The 23018-nt window shown below is 38.4% G+C and overlaps 1 protein-coding gene across 1 annotated transcript; it reads left to right on the top strand.

Moving 5' to 3' along the window:
* Positions 1 to 130: 130 nt before the first annotated feature.
* LOC127642554 (DNA damage-binding protein 1-like) lies at positions 131 to 16491 on the top strand (the record flags this gene model as incomplete). The annotated part of the gene is made up of 11 exons (XM_052125189.1): positions 131 to 226; positions 402 to 513; positions 11287 to 11410; positions 11501 to 11665; positions 11909 to 12003; positions 12119 to 12289; positions 12365 to 12474; positions 12906 to 13075; positions 13175 to 13277; positions 13366 to 13489; positions 15973 to 16491. Coding segments are annotated over 11 exons (1354 nt in total), but the record flags the coding sequence as incomplete, so codon positions are not given.
* Between the last annotated feature and the right edge of the window lie 6527 nt (positions 16492 to 23018).

The following is a 23018-nucleotide window of genomic DNA, read 5'->3' as shown; positions in this document are numbered from 1 at the left end:
TACCTCATTGTAAAGTGTTACCGCATCTTTAAAGTGTCTTTTCCAAGGGCTGTGAACACCTTTAGACTGAATGAAGTGTTTATGTCTGTATGTTTGGAAGCATCAGTGTCATTTTGTCCTGGTGTTTCAGTTTGGCTCTGGCTAATAACAGCACTCTGACCATCGGTACTATTGATGAGATCCAGAAACTCCACATCCGAACTGTACCCCTCTACGAGTCACCCAAGTGAGTGTGTATGTGTGTTTATAGAGGCTTTGGCTTGAAATCATTCAAGTGATGGATGTTGTATTGAGTCCTGTAAATGACAATGAGACTGCTTAAAATTAATTGACTACGGTCACCTGTTTATAAAAGATTTTGTGTGACTGTCTCTCTTGTGTTTGTATTGTGTGTTTGGCAGGCGTATCTGTTACCAGGAGGTGTCTCAGTGCTTTGGAGTGTTGTCCAGTAGAGTGGAGATGCAGGACGCCAGCGGAACTACAGCAGTGGTGCGGCCCAGCGCCAGTACACAGGTGTGTGTGTGTGTGTGTGTGTGTCAGGGGTACAGATGGCTAAGAATGATCTATTCCAACAACTAATAAGTTGATGAATTACATCATCTAGAATTTGTTTTAGCCGCATGCATCTCGTAGACCTTTTACAAGGTAAAATTCTCAGAGACGTTTTTAAACTCATACCTTGTCACTCTTAAAGGCATGCCTCAGGTCTTATCCATTTTTGGGAGTTATTCCCACCTCTTTAGTATTCTTAACCTTTCCATTATGAAGAGTGGAACAATAAAAAGATGACAAATAAAAAATGAATCCAAATGCTTAATTACTAAAATAGGGTATATTGAATAGGGTCATTAGTAGGGGTGTAACGGTTGATTTCTCATGGTTCTGTTTGTATCACAGTTTTAGTGTCAGTACGGTTCAGTATTTGTTTTGTTAAAGAAAAAATATATAATACTGCCAAATCCAAAGAATAATCTTTTTGGTAAACACTTTAACAGGTTTGCCCTTAAATAACAATCACTGTTTTAATACAGTAACCATAGTTTAGAGGTTCAGTATGTAAGGTTCAGAAACCCTTGTGTAAGGGGGTTACAGGGAAAGGAGGCGGCGAGAACCGGCTTGACAATATAAATAATGTTAATGATAAACTTAACCAAAAACACACAAACAGAACCACACACAAGGCAGCTGCCTGTAATTCTGTCCATCAGGCTGATTGGGGACAGGGTATGCATCGTTCCAGCCCGGCCCTCCTCCGCTCTACACCTTGTTAATGACACCTGTGGCCATTAAGTGAACTGCTGCCAGCTTCCTTTTGCTCGTGCACAACAAAACAATGATGTAATGTACAAAAAGACTATGTGATCCACCGGCATCATGCTGACAGATGAGGTAGCATAATTAAAATTACAGTTATAATTGTTTTACTACAAACTTTGAGACTATCAGCTAACATAGCATACTGATACACACATAGAGCTACATACTACCGAACTATACCAAACAGTTCACGGTTATTTGTATGTCATATGTTGTACTACGATCAAAAAACCAGAGTATTTGCTGAAATGTATCCTGTATACCTGACGTTTAGTATAAAGAGAAGATAATTGAAATTATTTGAAAGTTGCGAAGCAAGGTAGCTTGCAATTTATCAGCATTAGCAGGCAAGATAAATTAGCCTAAATTACACAGATCAATCCTTATGGCACTATATTTCACATGCTTTGCAGTTATTTAAGTTTACCTGTCTAATAAAAAGAACGCCAATTCAGTGTCGGATTTGATCCCCAAAACCGAACTAAGTTCCCTCCAGGAATCAAATGCCCTGCCGACGTTCACTCTAGTTTTCGCTTGACCGTGATCTCATTCCCGCTTAGACAGACTGGAATCAGTAGATACATGTTTTGGTTTAGCTTACTCTTGAGTTTGTGTAGGAGTCTATAGAGTTGTGCTGGGAGAGAAGTTTTTACTGTCCCATAAACATCACATCCTTTGCACAGTTCCTTTTGGACTGATGAAAATCAGTCTACAGGCTTTAATAGGCAAACTAGGTAGTCTGGGAAGGGCTCATTTTTAAGTTGCGTTACAAGCCGTTCACACATTAGAAAAAACAAGGTGAATATTACATGAAAATTGTTACATATTTAAACTTTAACCATGGCATTTGTAGTAAAATCATTGTAACCACAATATAAACATGGTTACAGTATAAACTAAAATCATGGTTACTATATAGAAACTACAGTATTAACCTACTGTTATAAAATAATGGTTAATTATATCAAAAGAAATTCGATCAAAAGTGAAGCCAGTTCTGTAGCATAAGATCTAAAAAATTCAGCGGCAAAGCCAAAATAGTATTATATATGTATTTCAGTCGGGTCAATTCTCTGAGGCCATCAGATGACGTTCTGTACTTCAGTTCTGCCTCTACACTTTTAATATTCGCTTCCAACTCCACGAGTTCTCGTGCTTTGGATTTTTTGGTGAATGAGTCATAATTAATGATCTGACCCCTAAGAACCACCTTAAGTGCCTCCCAAGCCACGCACACAGAGAAGACTGAGGACCAGTTGATCTCCATGTAAACATTGATTTTTAGCCTTTAACATTTGTTGGAATTCAGGATTTTGCAAAAGAATTACATTAAAGCGGCGTGGAGACACCTCTAAACTCACCAGGGCTTGATCTGAGACTAAAATGTTTCCCACTGAGCAATCAACAACCGATGAAATGAGGGACTTGGATATAAAAAAATAAAATCTATTCTAGAATAAATCTTATGGACTGATGAAAAACTTTATAGTCCCTACCAGATGGGTTCAAAAGTCTCCAAATATCTGTAAGACCAAGATTTTTACACATTCTGTCTGTAAAGTGATCAATGGAAAGGAGGCGGCGAGAACCGGCTTGACGATATAAATAATAGTTTTAATGATAAACTTAAAAGACAACATAAACACACATGACGGACATGTCCGCTAACGATCTCTCCCGCACAATCCTCTGCAGTCGACCTTTTATACCTCAGAGGCTTGATTAGCCTAATATGGGACCGGGTGTGTATGATCACGACCCGGCCCCGCCCTCCGCCCTGCCACACTGTCCTTTTGAGTCCATCAAAAGATTCAGATCTCCTCGCAATATTATATCATGAGCGGTGCCAGCGGCTTGCAACATCCCTTCAAGATCTATTAAAAAAAGCACTTATTATCAACATTAGGTGCATAAATATTAGCCAAAATAATACTTTGCCCCTGAATTTCTGCTAAAACAGTAATGACTCTTCCCAATTTATCTTTAATCTGTTTGAGATATTTGAGTTATAGATGCTATCAGAAGGTGTGTTCCTCCAAAGCAAACTCCAGCCATTAGGCTGAACCAGCACAAAAAAAAATTGTCTCTGTTTCCTCGTACAGTAAACAAATGTTCAGTGAGCTGGCCTGTCCGGCTGCTACATGAGTGCAACAAATGACCAAATCACTCCAATGACTTGTAAGAAATAATCCATAAAGCAAACTCTAGCTAGTAGGAGGCATAAGCACAATGAACATGCAGATTCATCCACACAACTTTCTTGGAGTGTTACTCCACAAAACAAACTCCAGCTGCTAGGTGGAACCTGCACAAAAGAAACAAAAAAGGCTCTCCGTTTCCTCGGACAGTCAAGTGAATGTTCAGTGAGTCTGCCACTTGGCTGCGACGTGAGAACCACATCAAACACAAACATCAGTGCAAAAGCGACCTTCCGTTGATTGTAAGAGTTTCTTGCATTCCTTGAATTGATCACGTTTCTCTCTTGTCAAATTCAAAGTCTGGGAACAAGAAAATGCTGTGGTTCTTCCAAGAAAGCCTTCCTTTACTCCTCGCCTAGCGTAACACGAGATCTTTATCTGATGATCTCAGAAATTTTGCCTGAATTGATCGGGGCCTGTCTCTCTCATCAGATCGCTGAGCCGGAACCCTGTGAGCTCACTCATTTCCACCTTATGGCCTGTTATGTTAAGCAGACTCTGAAAGAGTCCGTCCAGGACTTTCACCATACCCTGACCTTCTTCAGCCTCAGGAATTCCAACAATACGGACATTATTCTGCCAGTTATGGTTCTCCAAGTCCTCCAACTTCTCCCAGACATGCTCCAAATCCACCTTAGTCGCTAGCGGATTAGCAGATAATTTCCCCTCCGATGACTCGGATAATAGTTTCTCTACATCGCCCACTCTTGTAACCAGCTCAGTGAATTTATCGACGTTTTACAGCAAGATGCTCCAATTCAGCAACAACCTTCGTGAGCATTGCAGACATGTTCAACATTTCTCGCCAAATTTCCCACACTTCCCCGACCAAATCTGCTACCTGGCATTACCGGATGTTGTAACTGCGCCCGTCTGTTTGACTCTTTTTCTTTAACCAAAACTTGTGCTCCAGATGCGGCATTAAACGTGAGCTGAACCGACCACGGTGTCAATGCTTCCTGAACCGTGGGTGGCGAACCTTACGGTTCGTTTTGTTTACATTTTTTATATATTGTTTTTTAAACAGAGAACATTTACACCCCTAGTCGTTAGTGACCTGAAATGATAATATAATAGTGTCATGATATATACATTTAGCACCCCTGATGTCATGGACATAGTCAGAGTGTGTTTCACCACATATACGCACGCACACAGGACCACTCATCACTCAACCAAATATGCTTGAATGTTACTGGAGACTTTAATGTATAACATCGATTACTGAGGGGGCTGGCACGACTAACACAAAGGTATGTAGCCAATGTACTAGAAACTAAACAAGGCAGTTTCTCACTGCACGGAACATGACATCCGGTAAAATTCCATGTGGCATTTGTGCAGACAAGACAGTGTGCTCATCACGGTTAAGAATTTCAAATCAAGAACTTAATTGAGTCAAGTCAGCCATCATGTGACTCACAGTTTACTAAAATAACATCAAAATAAAAATACAGAAAAATATCATTAAAATTGGATATTAAATATTTTGAGGTGTAATGTATCTAAACATGTAGGCTTCTGTAGTCCCATGCAGTATTGTAAGCATGAACTGGTCCATAATAGCTTGATTAATTAAATGTAACTTTTGAAATGGGCCATACATTTTTTTTTTATTACTAAAGCAGACAGCAACTCTTAACAGATAAACGGCACCTATGTATTATTAGGGGAAGTGACCCAAATCTAATTGTTACATGTTTTCTTGTAGAAATGTTAACAGCCTTCCAATAAAGTGAGTATTAAATCAAAGATTAATCTTTGTCATGTTATGTATTGTGATAATCTGACAAAATAAAGTTACTTTATTTTATTGCAAATGTGAAAAGTCTGGAGTGGACTTATTAGAAATATGTGTCCCATTTAAGCCTGCATGTTTTCTTAATAAGCCCACTATGCTTTTAAAAATGTAAATGCTTAACATTTGACTAATTAAACCCCTCAATTTAGATTATTTTTGTAGTTTTAGACCTCAAACATCAAAACCAGTTAATGAAATATTTAGTTTTTGAATCCTGCAAGCTTTAACCCTCTGGGGTCTGAGGGTGTTTTGGGCCCTGGAGAAGTTTTGACATGCCTTGACATTTGTGCTTTTTTCAGTTGCTTAAAAACATATTAATGGCTAAAGTCTGATAACACTGTATTCAGCACAAACTGGGCTACAATAATATGTGACCAACATGTATGTACATGTTTGTATTTTTGAGAAAATAACATTTATGCATGTTTTTTGAAAAAACAAAAATTCAAAAAGTCATTGAATAAGGTCATATAACAGATACTAAATATTTGTCCACAAGACTTTTGAGAACTGGATCTTGTAGCCTAGTTTTTGCTACAAAATTGTGTGAAAACCATCCTGATCACTCATTCATACAAAACAATATAGTCATTTAACTTTTGTAAGACACTTTTAGTGTTGAAAGGTCATATGCAAGGAGGTGTGAACTGTCATGAATATTGATTGTAATTCACACCTGAGGAGACAAACGACCCCTCCCCTGGGCCTATCAATGAGGAATGTGACAGACAGACTTAATGATCACAATCAAGTTTTAAATTAAAAGTAGTAATCTGACTATACATTTTCTTTACATAAAGACTTTCCTTAATTTTAGATCTACATTACAGTTTAAAAGAAATCTCTTTTGCTCACCAAGACTGCATTTATTTGATCCATAATACAGTAAAAACATTGATATTTTGAACTCTTTTTACAATTTAAAAGAACAGTTTTCTTTTTAAATATATTGTAAAATGCAGTTTACATTTACATTTATGCATTTGGCAGACGCTTTTATCCAAAGCGACTTACAGTGCAATTATTACAGGAACAATCCCCCCGGAACAACCTGGAGTTAAGTGCCTTGCTCAAGGACACAATTGTGGTCATATTTCAAATGTCAATACTCTGAATCCTGGCTGGCAAGTCTGGAAACAGTCCCACTAGTAAAATATGTACATGTTTATATAAAATAGCATGTCAACTAATTCAAACTAAATTACTTACTCGTCCGAAATTGTATCCTCCGCTAGATCAAGTCACTCTTTAAAGTCCCGCTCTTCTTCTGAGGAAAATGTTAACTCTTCGTCAATATCCAGGAGTTTCCTCGGCTGGGTATCGTGCCATCTTCCAAACATGCAGAAAAGTGAATGAACTAGATGTTTTTAAGGCACAGTCGGGGGTGTTTACCATTTGCATTGATCGCCTCAGCACATTACTTCCCTCTGTCCGTGGGTGGGATCACATTAGAGATAATCTGTACATCGTTTTGTTTCATACAGATTACATTGCAGGAGAATATTTGTTTTAAATGTGAATTGTTTTATTTAAAAGTAGAAATCTTAAGCTTTCTTTAGACATATGTTTCATGTTTGTTTGATAAGTATTCGCGGAGTTTGTTCATTTTTGTGACACGTTTCAGACATATGCTCGTGAACACAGAGACTGCTGACAGCTCACCCTTTTTATTTTCTTTATTTTACAAAAGCACAAGATTTTGTTGTTATTGTGAGTGTACACAAATAAAAGTAGACCCTTTATAGTCTCTAATGATGTCTTACACTTATCTGTATGCCCCAAAATGATGGAGAATGTTATGTTGTTTCTGCTGTAATGACGAAAAAATCCAGCAGGATACAATGGCATGTCCGTCGACCCCAGAGGGTTAATCACATTGGTCTCTGCATATTCATTGTGTCCCTGCAATGAAAACAGATTCAGTATGTTGCGTAGACAATTGAGTTTAATATGAGGGTCAATGGGTTATTTGGTCAGTGGGGTTTTTAGGAATAACAGGGGTCAGTGGAAAATAAACCTCAATTTAAAGAAGAGTCAAGGTAAACACTTTATGAATTAAAAACGCTTACAGCATAGAGCATTTTTATTATTGTTGTTTAGACAAGTAAATAATTATTCTGCTTTTAAGCTTTGAGCAATGTTCCTTGTAAGCCCACATGAAAACAAAGTTATATTTCTGGATTATAGTTACAGCCAAAAAATAATATCAAGTTGCATTTGATATATTAATGTATCATTCCTCGTCCGACTCCAATAAAATGGCTTTTTTTAGGTAATCAAAAACAGTGACGTTTTGGAACAACTTTCAAAATGGCCGGTGGTAACACATGATCCCAAATAACTCAAGAACTAAACATTTGTGACATGTGCATCCCTACTAGGACTTTTTTTTTTTTATCATTCAACAATGATAAGCATGGTTTACTGGAAGACTCAGACATCTTCGCCATGCCAAAGAGGATGCTTACAGGGGTGGGGATAAAGTCTTGTATAATCAAGTCGAGTGGTGGTGGTGTAGTGGGCTAAAGCACTATACTGTTAAGCAGAAGGTTGTCTTTACGATCCCCACAGCCACCACCATTTGTGTCCTTGAGCAAGGCACTTAACTCCAGGTTGTTCCATGGGGATTGTCCCTGTAATAAGGGCTCTGTAAGACACTTTGGATAAAAGCATCTGCCAAATGCATAAATGTAAATGTAATCAGGCCAGAAACACACTGAGTAAGGAAATCAGAGTGGCTAAAAGAAGCTACTCTGAGAAGCTGGAAAACAAGTTTTCAGGTAACGACCCTGCATCAGTGTGGAGTGGCCTGAAACAACTTACTATTTACATTGACTCCTACCCCCAACCTTGTGGTTTACCAACGACTGGCTAACGACCTGAATGTGATTTGAAAGGCCCAATCTCACACCCCACACCCACTCTGACATTCACTACACACAAACACCAACACCTCCTGCAACCCCCCTCCTGCTACTCAACCTGCACTCAAGATCTGTGAAGATGATGTGTGCCACGTCTTTCAGAAGCAAAAGATGAGGAATGCTTCAGGCCCAGATGGTATCTCACCAGTGTGTCTCCGATCCTGTGCTAACCAACTGGCCCCCATCTCAATAGACCAATAGATCACTGGAGCAGTGTGAAGTCCCATGCTGCTTCAAACTCTCAATTATTATCCCTGTCCCTAAGAGACCAAAAAGTAATTTGAGAGACTGGTGTTGGCCAACCTGAAGGACATCACTGGACCCTTTCTAGATCCCCTTCAATTTGCTTATCGTGCAAACAGGTCTGTTGTTGATGCAGTCAACATGGGATTGCATCATATACTGCAACATCTGGACAGACCGGGGACATATGCAAGGATCCTTTTTGTGGACTTCAGTTTGGCTTTCAACATCCCAGCTATTCTCCGGACTAATTTAAACCAACTCCCTGTTCCCTTGTCTATCTGTCAGTGGATTACCAGCTTTCTGACGGACAGGCAGCAGCTTGTGAGACAGGGGAAATTCACTTCCAGCACATGTATGATCAGCACTGGTGCCCCCCAGGGATGTGTGCTCTCCCCACTACTCTTCTCCCTCTACACCAATGACTGCACCACCAAGGACCCCTCTGTCAGGCTCCTGAAGTTTGCAGACGACACCACTGTCATCGGCCACATCCGAGATGACGATGAGTCTGCATACAGAAAGGAGGTTGATCGGCTTGCTGTCTGGCACAGTCAAAACAACCTGGAGCTGAACACGCTCAAAACGGTGGAGATGATGGTGGACTTTAGGAGGGACACCCCAACACTGACCCCATCACCATTCTAAACAGCACTGTGGCAGCAGTGGAGTCATTCAGGTTCCTGGGCACTACCATCTCACAGGACCTGAAGTGGGAGACCCACATTGACTCCATTGTGAAAAAGGCCCATCAGAGGTTGTACTTCCTTCGCCAGCTGAGGAAGTTCAACCTGCCACAGGCGCTGTTAATACAGTTCTACTCAGCAGTCATTGAGTCTGTCCTATGCACTTCAATAACTTGATATGGTGAATGTGAATTTTACATTCAATATTCATCATTTGCACACTTGATTATATTTATAAACTATTAGTGCAAATCATATCTGTCTAGTTAATGCATTCAGTTTCTTTTTAAAGAAAATAAAAGCTTTTTGTGTGTATTGCATGTTAGAAATGTGTATAAAAGATGTAGATGTGTATATATAACTTTGCTTGTCGCTTGCTCAGAAAACTCAGTTTCTATATTTCTGTTTCAAAAGACAAATGCAAGCCAGTCAATGGAAATATGAAATAAAGATCTTCTTACTTTACATATATGTAATGCCATTTTTATTGCTGTCTTTCCATTTTATGGTGTGTTTCACTCATAGGAAATATTACACTTGAACTTTTGATCATTTAAATTCCACCATATAAAGGCATATGACTCGCTCCATCACTCACGGACATATTAGCATATAGACATGTGTCCTATCTGCATTAAAAACGGATAATTACATAATTTATTATAATTTAATTCATTATTCAGACTAATGATGAACATGCCAGAGTTTGTTATAAGCATGTGGGTCAGTTTAGAAGTGCTGGCTGTTCAGATCAATGTCTGATATGGGCTACATTTAAAATGTCACGTGAACAGGGGGTCTGTGTATCTCAGCAAGTATTGACGCTGTCTATCACACTTGGAGTCGTGAGTTTGAATCCAGGGCGTGCTGAGTGACTCCAGCTAGGTCTCCTAAGCAACCAAATTGGCCCTGTTGCTAGGGAGGGTAGAGTCACATGGGGTAACCTCCTCGTGGTGGTGATTAGTGGTTCTTTCAATGGGGCGTGTGGTGAGTTGTGTGTGTGGATCGTGGAGAGTAGCATGAGTCTCCACATGCTGTGAGTCTCCGCGGTGTCATGCACAACGAGTCACGTGATCAGATGCACGGATTGACTGTGTCAGAAGCTGAGGCAACTGAGAATTGTCCTCCACCACCCGGATGGAGATGAGTAACCGTGCCACCACGAGGACCTACTAAGTAGTGGGAATTGGGGAGAAAAGGGGAAAAAATATCATGTGAACAACGTAACAAAAAATTCTGATTTGAGCAAAAAATCTGGGCCACATTCAGCTGCGACGTGAACATAGCCAATCAGAATTTTTACCTGCCAGTGGCTAATAAAATGTATTTTTTTAGTCACATAGTGTAAAGTTTGGTCACACATGCGAGTGATTTACTCACTATGTAGGGGGCTGAATACTGTCATGTCTGTGACGACAAGGCCCTAATAATAGCAGTGGGATTTTGGATGTAACATTTGAATTGTCAGTTCTCAGAGTGCTACATACTGTGTTGACTCAACTGTATGTATATTTACAAACCAGCCGGCAGATAGAGTCTCTGTATAGATTCTTTTAGATAAAACTATAAATTGTAAGGTGTTTTTGTCTTCATTTTGAAACCATTATGATGTTTGGATACCAATCATAAAATGTATTTATGAAATGCAACAGAGGTGTTTTTGTAACATTTATATTGACAATTGTCTTTTCTTGTTTGTGAAGGTTAAAATGAACCGCTATCACAATAAAATAAACTTAAAATATGGATGTTGAATTTAATCACAAGTTTAATTCAGATTCAAGAACGTATTCATTCAGACTCGGCCTGTAATGGACTCAAACCCAACACTAGTGTCTAATAATGTGTTTGCAGTGTACACTTAAGTTTCTCTTGGCAATTTTATTTATTAAAAAGATTTTGTCATGTCGTATATGTGGTAGTTTAGTATTTTACCAGCTAAAACATTAGTATTATTCCAGCTTTGATATTCAGCCACTTTTTCACAGTAGAAATGTAACTGCAAGAGTTATTTCTTAATTTGTCAACAAATCAAAACAAGTTATCAAAATGTAACCGTGTGTGTGTGTGTGTGTGTGTGTGTGTGTGTGTGTGTGTGTGTGTGTGTGTGCGCGCAGGCATTGTCCAGCAGCGTGAGCTCCAGCAAACTGTTTCCCAGCAGCACTTCACCTCACGAGACGTCATTTGGAGAGGAAGTGGAAGTGCACAGTCTGCTGGTGGTGGATCAGCACACGTTTGAGGGTGCGTTCACGCATTAAAACATTTGTGAGTTTCAATCTGTCTGTATGTGAATATGTGTTTGCAATGTAAAGTGTTCTTTCTCTGCTTCAGTGTTGCACGCGCATCAGTTCCTGCAGAATGAGTATGCACTGAGTATGGTTTCCTGTAAACTGGGCAGAGATCCTGCTGTGTACTTCATCGTCGGCACGGCCATGGTGTATCCGGAAGAGGCAGAGCCTAAACAGGGACGCATCATCGTCTTTCACTATACAGACGGTAAGAGTGCATTACAGTCGGTGTCCAATAAGAATGTTTGAATCCAGTTTATTCACGGTGGTTTCCAACAGTTTTATTATACCATTTTTCATTCATTTCAATTAATGTCAGACACTGTTACCCCTGTGAATTATTTTATTTCATTCTCACTATTTGAATTGATGTATTAGTGTTTGCATTGATGTACAAGCGAGTGTGTTGTTTTAAATATATACAGTTTCATGTTGTTGTCTGTATTTTCAGGTAAACTGCAGACAGTAGCAGAGAAGGAAGTGAAAGGAGCCGTTTACTCAATGGTGGAGTTTAATGGCAAACTGCTGGCCAGCATCAACAGTACTGTGAGTCCCCTGACGCTCATGTGACGGTTAAATCAATCACGCCTCCCGTACACTAGCAGTAACATACGTGTGTGTGTGTGTGTGTGTGTGTGTGTGTGTGTGTGTGTGCGCGCAGGTGCGTCTGTACGAGTGGACGGCAGAGAAGGAGCTGCGCACCGAGTGTAATCACTATAATAACATTATGGCTCTGTATCTGAAGACTAAAGGGGATTTCATACTGGTGGGAGATCTGATGCGCTCAGTGCTGCTGCTGGCGTACAAACCCATGGAGGGCAGCTTTGAAGAGGTGAATGGTCCTGCCATTTCTACTTCATTGCAATGATCGATTCATGTTGTCATAATGCCGTTTTAATTCCATCAGATCGCTCGGGATTTCAATCCTAACTGGATGAGTGCTGTAGAAATCCTGGATGATGATAACTTCCTGGGAGCAGAGAACGCTTTCAACCTGTTCGTCTGCCAGAAAGACAGGTAACGACTGGGGCCGTAATGGCTAGTAAATAAAATTCATCATGAAAATAGCTGGAGTTTACATCACCACACGGTGTAAGATCTTGCTAAACACATTCATTTAGTTTTTCTTTAATCTGTTTTTTCTTCAGATCTGCACTTTTAATGTTTTTATAAACATTTCTTTCACACAAGTTTACATTTTGCGTGTTTTATAGCAATAGACTGTGCACATTGTTTGACAGAGAGCACTGAGTGAGATGTGGAATAAGACAATTGGTCATTTGATTTGATCTAAACCGTTATGATACAGAATGAACTGATGGAGGATAACAAGCTTCACTATTCTATTGATTGTGAGAGAGGTGCAGGATATTGTTGTTTATATGGAGCACATGTGACGCCTGCGGTACAGTGAAGTACAGATAATAAACTCCTCTCTCTTCCTGCAGTGCGGCGACTACAGATGAGGAGCGGCAGCACCTGCAGGAGGTGGGCTTGTTCCATCTCGGCGAGTTTGTCAACGTGTTTTCACACGGTTCTCTAGTCCTGCAGAACCTCGGCGAGAGCTCCACACCGACCCAGGGTTCAGTGCTGTTTGGCACAGTCAACGGGATGATCGGTGAGTTTACTTTTACCTTGATGACACTATTTTCTAACGTTATAAAATCCATCAAAAAGTGTGGTAACTCTACACTCTTCACTTTGTTGTTTTTTTCAGGTTTGGTGACGTCACTGTCTGAGAGCTGGTACAGTTTACTGCTGGATCTCCAGAGCAGACTCAATAAAGTCATCAAGAGTGTCGGCAAGATCGAGCACAGCTTATATCCTTCAACAAACTGTGTGTGTGTATGTTGTGATTGAAGTCTCTTCTGCATGAACTGTGTGTGTAGTCCTTGACTCTAGTGCCACCTGGAGGTCATTCCACACGGAGCGCAAGACTGAACAGGCCACAGGATTCATTGATGGAGATCTGATCGAGAGTTTCCTGGATCTGGGTCGTGCTAAGATGCAGGAGGTGGTGAGCACTCTGCAGGTCAGCACGCTACACACACATCTCTACCGCATCACATGTAGAAAACAGGGCTGTCAATTTTATAGCAGTTTTTCAAAATGTTTTTTAGAAACCATGCACTGTGCGATTTGCAGGAGGGTTTCCATTATTCAGCCGATTATTGCTACGATTAATCATTATTAGCTCTTAACCGATTATTCAGGGGAAAAAACTTTTTAAGTTTAATTCAGTAAAAAAAATTACATAAAATCCTGTTTTTGTCTTGTTTTCCATTTAAAATTGTCTAAAAATCCTTAAAACAATATCCTTGAGAAGGTTACCCCATGTGACTACCCTCCCTATCATCCGGGCCAATTTGGTTGCTTAGGAGACCCGGCTGGAGTCACTCAGCACGCCCTGGATTCAAACTTATTTTACTGGCATTTTACAGAATGTAAAAAACACTGAAATCTTTATACTGGTTCATACCACTGACAAACTCTGGATGCTATGCAAGAACTGTGGTGAATTTTCATAAACAGAATTTAATAAAGGCTTCAAATCCTAGACCTCCATGAATTATGGAAGAGTTTTTCCTCAAAGTTTTTTTCAGTTTTAATACTAATAGTTTTTATTGAAGGAAGAAGTTTATTTAATAAAGAGCCTGATCAAAATATCAGTTCAGGAGTTCAGAATGCTTTAACCCTCTGGTGTCTGAGGGTGTTTTGGACCCTGGAGAAGTTTTGACATGCCTTGACATTTGTGCTTTTTTCAGTTGCTTAAAAACATATTAATGGCTAAAGTCTGATAACACTGTATTCAGCACAAACTGGGCTACAATAATATGTGACCAACATGTGTGTACAGGTTTGTATTTTTGAGAAAATAACATTTATGCATGTTTTTTGAAAAAACTAAAATTCAAAAAGTTGCTGAAATAAGGTCATACTTTTGTCCACAAGACTTCTGAGAACTGGATCTTGTAGCCTAGTTTTTGCTACAAAATTATGTGAAAACCATCCTGATCACTCATTCATACAAAACAATATAGTCATTTTACTTTTGTAAGACAATTTTAGTGTTGAAAGGTCATATGCAAGGAGACGTGAATGATCAAGAATATTGATTGTAATTCACACCTGAGGAGACAAAAACCCCTCCCCTGGGCCCATCAATGAGGAATGTGACAGACAGACTTAATGATCACAATCAAGTTTTAAGTTAAAAGAAGAAATCTGACTATACATTTTCTTTACATAAAGACTTTACTTAATTTTACACCTACACTACCGTTTAAATCTCTTCTGCTCACCAAGACTGCATTTATTTGATCCAAAATACAGAAACAACATTGATATTCTGAACTCTTTTTACAATTTAAAAGAACAGGTTTCTATTTGAATATATTGTAAAATGCAATTTGTGATCAAAGCTGAATTTTCAGCATCATTACTGCAGTCTTCAGTGTCACATGATCCTTCAGAAATCATTATAATATGCTTATTATCTAATATGGGGATATTTAAAGTGCATTTTACTAATTGAACCTGAACACATATTTGCAAGCACAAGCTTCGTTGATGATAATGAGGCAGCATAAACACTAGATAAAATATAATCTAAACATTCATATTATTTTTATATCATATTACCTATCATATTTATATCATACAGCATACAATTTAAATACATGCTTTATCCGAAACAGCATTTAAATGTAACTAAAACTTGCCTATTAGGACATATTTCAAATGTCAATACTCTGAATCCTGGCTGGCAAGTCTGGAAACAGTCCCACTAGTAAAATATGTACATGTTTATATAAAATAGCATGTCAACTAAATGACTTACTCGTCCGAAATTGTATCCTCGGCTGGATCAAGTCTCTCTTCAAAATACAAACGTTCATCGGAGTCCCGCTCTTCTTCTGAGGAAAATGTTAACCCTTCGTCACTATCCAGGAGTTTCCTCCATTTATACTGAGAATGTTTACATTGCTTAAGAAAACGGTTTATTCCAGGTTTTTGCAGTGTTCTGAAATGTCATGTAAACATGAAAACTTATTTCATAACATTGCTGTTTAAGTGAGTAAGAAAGTTTTTTTTTTTTTTACACCTGAGTTTCTCCTGGAGAACGTGGTTTATTAGGTCAGAGAATGAATTTGTTGTAAATCCTAACTTAATTGATCAGATCTTAAATTAAAGGAATAGTTCACCCAAAAATAAAAAATTTCAATATTTATTTACCCTCATGCCATCCCAGATGTGTGTGACTTTCTTTCTTCTGCAGAACACACATGTAGATTTTTAGAAGAATATTTCAGTTCTGTAGGTTCATACAATGCAAGTGAATGGTGACCAGAATTCACAATGTCCAAAAAGGACAAAGGCAGCATAAAAGTCATCCATATGACTCCAGTGGTTTAATCCATGTCTTCAGAAGTGACATGATGATTTTTTGAGGAGTGTTGTGGGTTTTGCTTGGATCATAGGCAGTGTGTTCTCACTGTCTGTTGTCTGTTTCAGATTGATGATGGCAGTGGAATGAAGCGGGAAGCTACGGTGGATGAGGTCATTAAGATAGTTGAAGAGCTTACACGAATCCACTAACCAATCGGAGCTGTTGCACATCTGTACATAAATATAAATAAATGAGTGTGTGCGCACTTCATTCCAGCACAATGAATTGTGTTCACAGCTCTTTCACACACACGTTCACATTTAATGTGTGTGCCGTATAATGAGCATAATGATGACCCATTTCCCCATTCAACACTGATTCTCAATAGTTTTAGTAAAGCGTTTGTCATTGTGATGTTTCTGTTCATTTATTTTAATAAAGTTTCTTCAGGATGTGCTGTGTTTGAAGTGAGTGCGGTATATTAAAAGCATTGAGGAGATCAGTGTATCAGTGACTGAATTCAATCTTTGTGTGGTGTAATGACATTTCTTTTGTTTCCAAAGTTCCATCACTTTTTTCAGGGTGACCACAGCAACATTTTAGATGAGCAGGTTTAAATGAATGAATCAGTCACATGATTTTAGATGCACATCTTGTACTCCTAATAAATTCAGTAGGAGTTTATGCTGTAAATGTGTTTCCATTACGATTTATGCACATTTCTTCTTCATTGAATATAAATGTATCCACCTCAAGCCAGGAGTGTCGCGACCGCTTGTACTGGGGCACGAGCTCCGGCAATGTTCTATAGTGTCCCAGTAAATTTTTCCTGATAAGTCCTTGTGTGACCAGAGAGATTACCATGTACCAAAATATGCTTTCCTATTCATTGGATTTGATCATTTACATATTTTAAATCATTTGAAATCCGAAGACTAACACCCGTTTCACACATACTCCATTTGCAGTGCGTATGCGGTGCGCATTTTTTTTCATTCTTCTCCTCCTTGGCAACAGATATAGCGCGATAGCTTTTCTTCTGTCAACAACTCGAACTACATGTAAAACAAAGAATCACAATGATTAAAATTTAATTTCATACTGTTTCAATGCCTTAAACAATCTCAAAGTTAACGTTTGGATTTTAAATCAAAATTCCTTATTTTTGATTTTGTGGCACACAGAAACTGCGGATCAGTAGCGCACTGCAAACGCAGCATATGTGAAAGCACTATAGCGCGTGCTGCTCCTGTACCGTATACGCACCGCATACATGGTAAGGGTCTGATCCAAAATGTAGTGAGTGTCCTCTGGAGGCAGCATTTTTCTTCATAAGCACGCTCCTGATGCAAAGGCTGTTCTTAAAGATAGGAATCTTAATTATGATGCCTCCTAAAATATCTAGTTTTGATCAAATTCTAGGGTAGCATCATATGTATCCTTTCCAGGGTAGGCGATCCCAGAATTCACCGTGATGAGGTGAATTCAATCCAAGATGAAGTTTAGATTATAAATATAATCAATTTAATTCTAAAAATGATCAATTAATACGTTTAACAGGATACAAAACCGACTATTTTACCCCAAATGTGTGTGTGCCGTGTGTATTTATGCTCAGAGAATCACGTCGATGTGTCACTTCTATTAAAATGAATGGGAGAAATTGGAACACTCAACCAAGGAGCTCTGAAGCCTGGTTTATTCTTTGGAAGAAGCCAATCTTTTTCTCCTTGATGAACTAAAGCACCCTAGTCGAACGAAGTCGATGTGTATACTACGTGTGAAGTCATTTTAAAATGAGTTTAACGTATTGTTCCAGCCACAATTAAAGCCAGAAATGCAGGTTTTTCTCTCCTTGGATCGCTGCTTTTAGCGCTGTGATGCATATTTGCTTTATTAAACTCTCATGTAAACTTACAGCAGACTACACAAAACACCATTTGAGCAAAATTGCTTACCTCAATTTTTTGTGCCAGTGATTTTTTGTTGTCCGTGTCAGCAAACCTGCTGCAGCTCTTCTGCTCTGTTGGCCCCTTTCCAGCCCCAAGTTGGGTGGCAATGAATTATGTCGTGGAATATTGGAGTCTCTTTCCCTCTTAGCAAGAAAACTCTCAAAGTCCAGGAGTTCCAGATATCAAAGATTAGACTTTATTGAACAAAGCAACAAAGCCGAGATGCCATTTAAACACCTTACGAGGAATATGGTTGATGTAGATTTACATGGTACGGATTAAAGTGTTGCGTATCCCCAATATTATATTTAAGGGAAACAGTATGTGTGTGCTAGGAATTAAATTAAACTGTCCTTATTCTCCATTATTATGTAAGGAAATGTATAACGGAATTAGTCACGTTAGACAACCATTCTAAATTAGATAAATGAAAAATAACTAGATTATCTGTCTGAATAAAATTCTCCACCATTAAATTCATAATACGTCTCGTATCAGCTTACAATTTCTACTGTAAGGAATTAGATTTAATAAGTGAATTATGATTCATTCACATATTGGAGTGATATTATTCTCATGGATTATTAAAATAATATCACATGTATTTAGGTGCAGCTTTGAAGCGAAATCTTTTAAAAACAGGGATGAGATTATTTATCAAAATGATACCAGTAAAATTATCTTTGAATATAAATAAATAAATAAATAACTTCAAACTAATCTAGCTCATATGAGATAAAACAAGTTGGTGAAAACAGTGAAAATGAACTTTACGGAGTCTGTTGACAATACCGTAAGAACCATTTATCCTTCTTGGATAATCTGATTGCAAATCGATTTAGACTCAAAGTATTTAACTAATACACCAGCACTGTGAGCAAAAGTCTGGAGATGTACTTGCGTGTCGTTGCATTTCCTCGTATTGCTTGGTTCTTTGTCGAAAGTTCGTTCCGTCGATGTTTTGGGACTCTGTGATGATTGTGGATAGCAATTGTCTGGATGAAGCGAGGCCTTCTGCAAGGATTCCTCGTGACTGCCGTTGGGTGTGTGAACCTTAGAGCAGAGAGAGTCATCGGGACTTTGTGTGTCCTTAGTTTTCCTTGGAATCTACATGGCACGGAGGATCTGGAAGCAGCAAGCGGCGAGTTCAGCAGAGATTCAGAAGAGAGAGGAGCGAAGAGCCAGCCAAAAAAAAAAAAAAAAGGGGGTTCTCCTTGTTTGGGACATTTGAACTGAAATTGGCCACACCCCAAATGTGTCCTGTGCCAATCAGAAGTGACTTTCCAGAGTCACATGGTTGGCTGAGCTGTCCTTTTTTAAAAGTTCATTTATGGTCCTTTGTGTAGTGTTCTTACAAACTCCTGCTCAAAAATAGTATACGTTTAATCATGAATTTTAAAATCTTGAAAATGGTACACGAGAATGTCTGGAATGTGCAGCTGGGAAGAGGAGGTGGGAGTGTCCATTTCCTGATATGGCTGCGGATTTATGCATTAAGTTCAAGAGGTGTTACTTGACTGTTAGTTCTTACACAGGGTTTAAGTTTGTGGAACAAAGAAGGGTCTTTATTGGTCAGCACTGTTCACAAGCCCTGGTCTGAGATTAAATAGGCGTGGGAGAGACGGTCTCCTTCAGCGATCAGATTCCATGGATTTATTTTATGACCTAATCTGACCTAATCTGTGGAATGTGGTGTTTGTTCATTGATAATCCTACAACCTAGCATCAGAAATTACACTTCAGAATCATGCATCATTTATACGGCTTCTGTTCCACCCTCTCTCTTTGAGTGATGGCCTCTTCATCCAATAAAATCATCTTATACCCCCCTAGTTTCGTCATGACCGTCTCTCGTCCAGCTGGTCACCTTTGGACCCAACTTGCTGTTTCATCTCGATGCCTTTTTTGGCGACATTGGCATTATCAGCATCAGCTCTGCTCATTCAATTTTCCTTTCAATATCCACATGCACACCTGCCTTTGTGTCATACAATGTTTGATAAAAAACTCCCTTCTCATTTGCTTGACACCTGCATCCCGTCTCCTGCTTTTCCCAAGGTCTCTCACTGTCTGTATCACAACAACTCATTTTCCCTTGACACAGAAAGGCCTTACACAGAGAGAGAATGTTTTCCATTGATTTGCACTTTGATTATTAAACTGATTAAATGATAATTAAATCAATAAATAAATGATTAAATATCTAACATATTGCATAACATTCATAATGCTGTTATTCATATTATTACACATTGTCATTTTTAGATCACTGCATTATTTATACATATTCAATTATTAACTGAATGATTAAGTATTTTTTCTGTGTTTGATATATAAAAATATACTATTCTAGCTGACGTTGTATGACGCAATCACGCTTTAAGTGATGTTCGTGATCTGAAAGTGAAGAGCGTGAGATCTTGCTGACGAGCCGGCTGTCATCACTGCTGGTATTACCGTTGAGAAAGAGATCCTTATGTATTTAAAAACATGAGATGTTCTGCATGATCGTGCGATTGATTAATTAAACAGGAAAAGAGGACTGATTTTCACTTCAAGTAAATTGGTAAGTGTTTTTTGCATTGTTATAGCAACATCTGGAGATTTCTAAATGTAAATTAGGCTGCTTGATCAAGTTTTGAAAAGTGACATTTAAATCACAAATATTATTAGATAGCTTTAGATACCTCCTTGTTTCTGGCTTTGGTGCATGGACGTGCTTTTAAAATGTCCATTGGTATTATTAGTTGACTGCCATATAATGTATGATGGGCACACGGTGTCTTATTCATTGTGAAACTGTTTTCTTAATAGCATGAATCGCACTGAAGGCCTAGACTTAAAATGCATGGGCCATCCATGCAAATCCACTGGTCTCATGGCATTTATAATAATATATTATACGTTTTTAATTAGTTTGGCATTTGCAGAGCTGCTAATGCTAATGACCATTAGCCACACTTTCTGAAGAGAAGCCAGCTATCTTTAAAATGAAGAGAAGCATATTTTAACTAGTGTTTGTAGGAAGGTCACAGTAATCACAGGTACCACAACAGTGGGGAAAACGGGGAATCATTTCTCATTGCCATGGTTTAATAAATGTAAATATTTAATTGGTTTCATTAAAACAACCTATGATTTAATTATGAAAAAATAGTATTGCTCTCACATTATATGTATTGCATTTACATTATTTTAGACAGAAAACCATAGGTACCACCTTTAGAATTACTAGTAATTGAAATTACAATTTTAGCTTTACACCATTATGTCATGATCATTCAGTGATCTGAGTGTATGCAAAGTCAACGTCTACTTGATTTCTATATGATTATTCAGTAACAAAAATTGAATGCATTTATGCATGTAGAAGGATTTCGTTTTTTTACAACCCCTTTAGCTTGTCAACCTGAGACAGCTTCAGCACAGTTATTTTTTTAAAGCTCTGATAAGGTCAATAAGGTCTGGATGTCTTTTTTTTTTCTAAATTCCTTAGGAATTACTAAAGTGTTGCATCCTCCAGCAAGTCGGTTACATTCTCCACCACATATAGTACATGTCTTAAGAGACAGTCTCTGGATACTGGGGCATCCAAGATTTTAAATCTCAAAAAACACTAACCCACCTTATTGAACTTGGGCTGCCTCAGAAATGAGTTGCAAACTACTGGGAGTCTCTTGAGCAACATTGATTCAGAGGTTGCTGACAACAACATGTCAGTAAGAGCATTGTATTAGCACCTGTACTGATGATGAGCTGGCAACAGAGGTGAAGAATTCTATACCAGATGCTGGATAACGGATTGTCCGAGGGGCTCTCCTGACACCAACCACAAACTAATCGGGTATGTCTGCATGTCATTCTTTATATCACAATTGCAATTTGTATTCAGATTAGGGGAATGATTGTAAAGTACTTTCAGAGTGTAGTTCTAATTTTCAGGTACAACAAATACACACCACTGCTATTGACTTTCTGCCCCAACACTGTGTTCTCAGGGAAATGTGTCATGTTTGTGAGCAATTTATTTATTGGCACTTTCAATGTTTCAAGGGATGTCATGATTTATTAGGTACAAGATCACAATCTTTGGTGGAATAGATCGTTATTTGTGAAGGGTAAGAAGGCTATTTGCACTATCTGTCTTTAAAGAAGTCTATCCACTTTTGGTGGGAGATCGTTCAGTGTAGTTGTTCCTAAACTGTGGAACCCTCAACCTTAGACCTCCGTGACATCTCCTCTATTTTCATCTTTAAATCTCAGCTTAAAACACGTCTTTTCTCAGCGCATTATCTATTACTGATTGATGTTTTATATCCCCTTTTGTAATTGAGATTGTAACTTCTGTTGAAATGTATATTAATGTACTTTGTCCTGTTAAATGCATATGGAGTGTAAAGTGTCCTTGAGCTTGTGGAAAGGCGCTATATAAATAAAACGTCTTATTATTTTTCATGAATTTACGTTCACACCTGTTAATATTTATTCTACAGATAATGTACCTAAAGGTAGCAAACAACAGTCGCTATGACACCCATTTGGATTGAACTTCTATATTTACCAACCTTTACTGTTGTTATCTCTGCTTAACCTGCTAGTCCATAATCAATTGTGTGTAACTGTAATGCATCGTAATGTTTGATGCTTTGCTTGTAGACTGAGAGGTGTTATAATATTTTCAGTTTGTAGAACTGACAACAACAGCTTCATTGTTGATTTCATTTATATGTTGGTGTCCCGACAACTTAAGTTGTGTTTTTGTTTGTCATAAGGGCAGCTGATCTAAGATGTGTGCGGAACGTTAGAGCTTTACTATGGAAACAAGAATATCTCCTTATCCATATCCTTATTTTCATAGTAAAGATCTGACATTCTCCAAACTGAAAATATTAGCAGTGCTACTTCTACATTTTCACCTCTCAGTCTACAAACACTGAAGTTATAAAGTTCAAATATGTTTCTCTTCAGAAAGTGTGGCTAACGGTCATTAGCATTAGCTTTGCAGATCTGCAAATGCCACACTTATTAAAAACAAACTTTATAATATATTATGAGTTATAAAATGCCACGAGACACAGAGTAGACAGTCTGCTTTACTTACTCGTGGAGTGTGGTCTGCTGTAATGCTGAAACACTGAAAATGTCCCTCTCTGTGCATTAATGCAGTCACATTGGGCAAAATAACATGATGTTATGCTTCTCGAGTCAGATCAGCACGG

The sequence above is a fragment of the Xyrauchen texanus genome, unplaced genomic scaffold, assembly GCF_025860055.1.
Source record: "Xyrauchen texanus isolate HMW12.3.18 unplaced genomic scaffold, RBS_HiC_50CHRs HiC_scaffold_689, whole genome shotgun sequence".
NCBI classification, from domain to species: Eukaryota; Metazoa; Chordata; class Actinopteri; order Cypriniformes; family Catostomidae; genus Xyrauchen; species Xyrauchen texanus.
This window is presented reverse-complemented; position numbering and strand designations above follow the sequence as displayed.